At 43.2% G+C, this 2222-nt stretch overlaps 1 protein-coding gene across 1 annotated transcript in view; it reads right to left on the bottom strand.

Annotated features, from left to right (window-relative positions):
- The window catches only part of LOC143026974 (DNA-binding protein D-ETS-4-like), an 18612-nt gene extending 16880 nt beyond the window's left edge, over positions 1–1732 (bottom strand). The window contains exons 1-2 of the mRNA XM_076187771.1: positions 1575–1732; positions 1–234 (exon numbers count right to left, since the gene is read on the bottom strand). The exon at positions 1–234 is cut by the window's left edge and continues 496 nt beyond it. Of these exons, the coding sequence (XP_076043886.1) occupies positions 1–234; positions 1575–1598 (258 nt within the window). The 5' untranslated portion in view covers positions 1599–1732. The remainder of the gene's footprint in view (positions 235–1574) is intronic.
- Positions 1733–2222: the final 490 nt, after the last annotated feature.

Raw genomic sequence — 2222 nt, 5'->3', positions numbered from 1 at the left:
ATACTGGGGTGGGGAGTATGGCTCTTCCTTGAGAACCTTGGTTTCTTGAAGGTCGTGGGTAGGGGAGTGGAAAGACTGCGGGGAGTAGCAGGGATCCGACCATTGGGACGGGGAAGGCACCTGACACTCCCCAGGACTCCCTCCCATACTCACACCTATAGTCAAGCCCATATTCACGCCCACATTCACGTCATGGTTTGGGCTGTAACCACCTGTTGGCACCATCTGGTTCATCTGCGGACAACAAGAGCCGCACAATCAGACATGGTTCTTCTCTTCACCCATCACCACCAACACTCAAACCATGCCTTAACCATCACCAGCTTTGTACACACATAGGGAATGGGCGATTCTGTATGAGCAGCATGCAATCATGGTTACAGACGCTCTTCCAAGCCACTTTCACAAAGCAGGAAAAAAATAATCTCACTGAACTAGACTGTAATACAAACCATTCACGTGAACTTTCACATGCATGTCGGTGTATACGTACAAACACGTAAATACATTTAAAATATGTAATTTTATGAATTACGTACATGCGATTGTACACAATCGCAAATGTATCTCACAAGCAGTGAGAGCAGGCAACGCTCGCCGCTCGCGGTAACCCCGCCTTCAACCTACTTCTTGCTGCAACTTTCCACTATGGCAAGAGAACACGTTCCCACTTGGTGCTTTGCTCAGCTGCCAGTAATTTACATAATTATGAAATGTACCGTGAATGGTTTGTAACAGTTCGTAATTCTAAATATATTTCTATCACCAACACACCCTTCTACCATCATGCAATCCTGTTAAATCTGTTGTGTGTGTGTGTGTGTGTGTGTGTGTGTGTGTGTGTGTGTGTGTGTGTGTGTGTGTGTGTGTGTGTGTGTGTGTGTGTGTGTGTGTACAGGCGCGAGTGCGTACGTGGTTCAGACATGCAGTGTGAAAGTCAGATCCAAGCATACTCGCTAAGCACACCGCCACTCGCTTCAACATTCAACAAGAATGAAAACATCACATTATCTTTCAAATTGGTTAGCTTGCGTGATAATTTATATATAACCTAAATATTAGTACACAAGAAGTAACTATTACAGAAATACGACTTCCAGATAACTACACTACCCGTAGAAAAAGCATGATCAATTCAAAATAACATATCACATTATTCCCACAATTAAAACACTGTGCACATGTTCACCAAATAATCAGATCACACCAATCTGCAACACGTTGATTTTGAAATTCAACTACTGTAAATAGAAATAAACAGTTAAACATTGGTGATAAGGAGCCCAACAAAAATTATAGCTTTATAAACCCATATCAATGATGATGGCTTGGCACGCAACACTGAATCGGTGTACAAATTACAAATGACTGCTTCGTTATTTTTTAGATTTAGGCTACAAGAAGTTGGGATTCACATTTGAGCACAAGATTCGAAAGGTGTGGTCTGACTTGCAACTCACCCCAAGCAAATTGCAATCTTCACCCAAGGCCCTGTTCCGGGATAAAAAAAAAAAATCGGCTCAACCACATTTAAACGCGTTCCACAACATCACCACCACCGTTAACTAACTTACCTCGGCAAAGACAGGCTGCATCATCTTCGAGTAAGTTTACAAAGATTTTATCTGCAGGAGCACCACTGGCGAACTTCCTTTCTATCTGCTGGCAAAGCTCTGAGTGAAACCTATGTGGTGACCCGCTCGCACTTTAGCCGTCACGCTCACAGACTCGCTCCTCCCCTCCGATCTACTGCGCATGTACCTTCCTCCCCCTCTCCTGTCTTTCACCCACGCGCTAGCTTCTAGATTTAACGAAAATCAATGTCATGATATGTTTCTAATATTCTAACTTATGCTGCTGCTATCAAATGTCACCTTTTGCTCTAGTTCAAACATTATTTTTTTGTGTATTTCATGCTATATACTAGCCCACGAGCCATGTGTGACGTCAAAGGTATCCATGGCAACGGATGAACAGCGAGCCAAACACTGCTCGGCATGTAAGCATGTACAGCCTTGCTCACCTATCATTGGCCAAAGGTGAGATGAAACCAGAGTTTGCAACAATTAGTGCTACTGAAAAAAAGAAATGAAAATAAAAGACAGTTTTTAACATTCGATTGCCCTAAGGCTACGCGCATCACCTCTGGATTTCAATCAACATGGGAGATGGGGAAATGTTAACAGGGCACTCTCGTGGTGCTCAAACCTTTTGTCATAGGT

This window comes from Oratosquilla oratoria, chromosome 7 (genome assembly GCF_046742065.1).
Source record: "Oratosquilla oratoria isolate Oo_2021 chromosome 7, ASM4674206v1, whole genome shotgun sequence".
In the NCBI taxonomy this organism is placed as follows: Eukaryota; Metazoa; Arthropoda; class Malacostraca; order Stomatopoda; family Squillidae; genus Oratosquilla; species Oratosquilla oratoria.
This window is presented reverse-complemented; position numbering and strand designations above follow the sequence as displayed.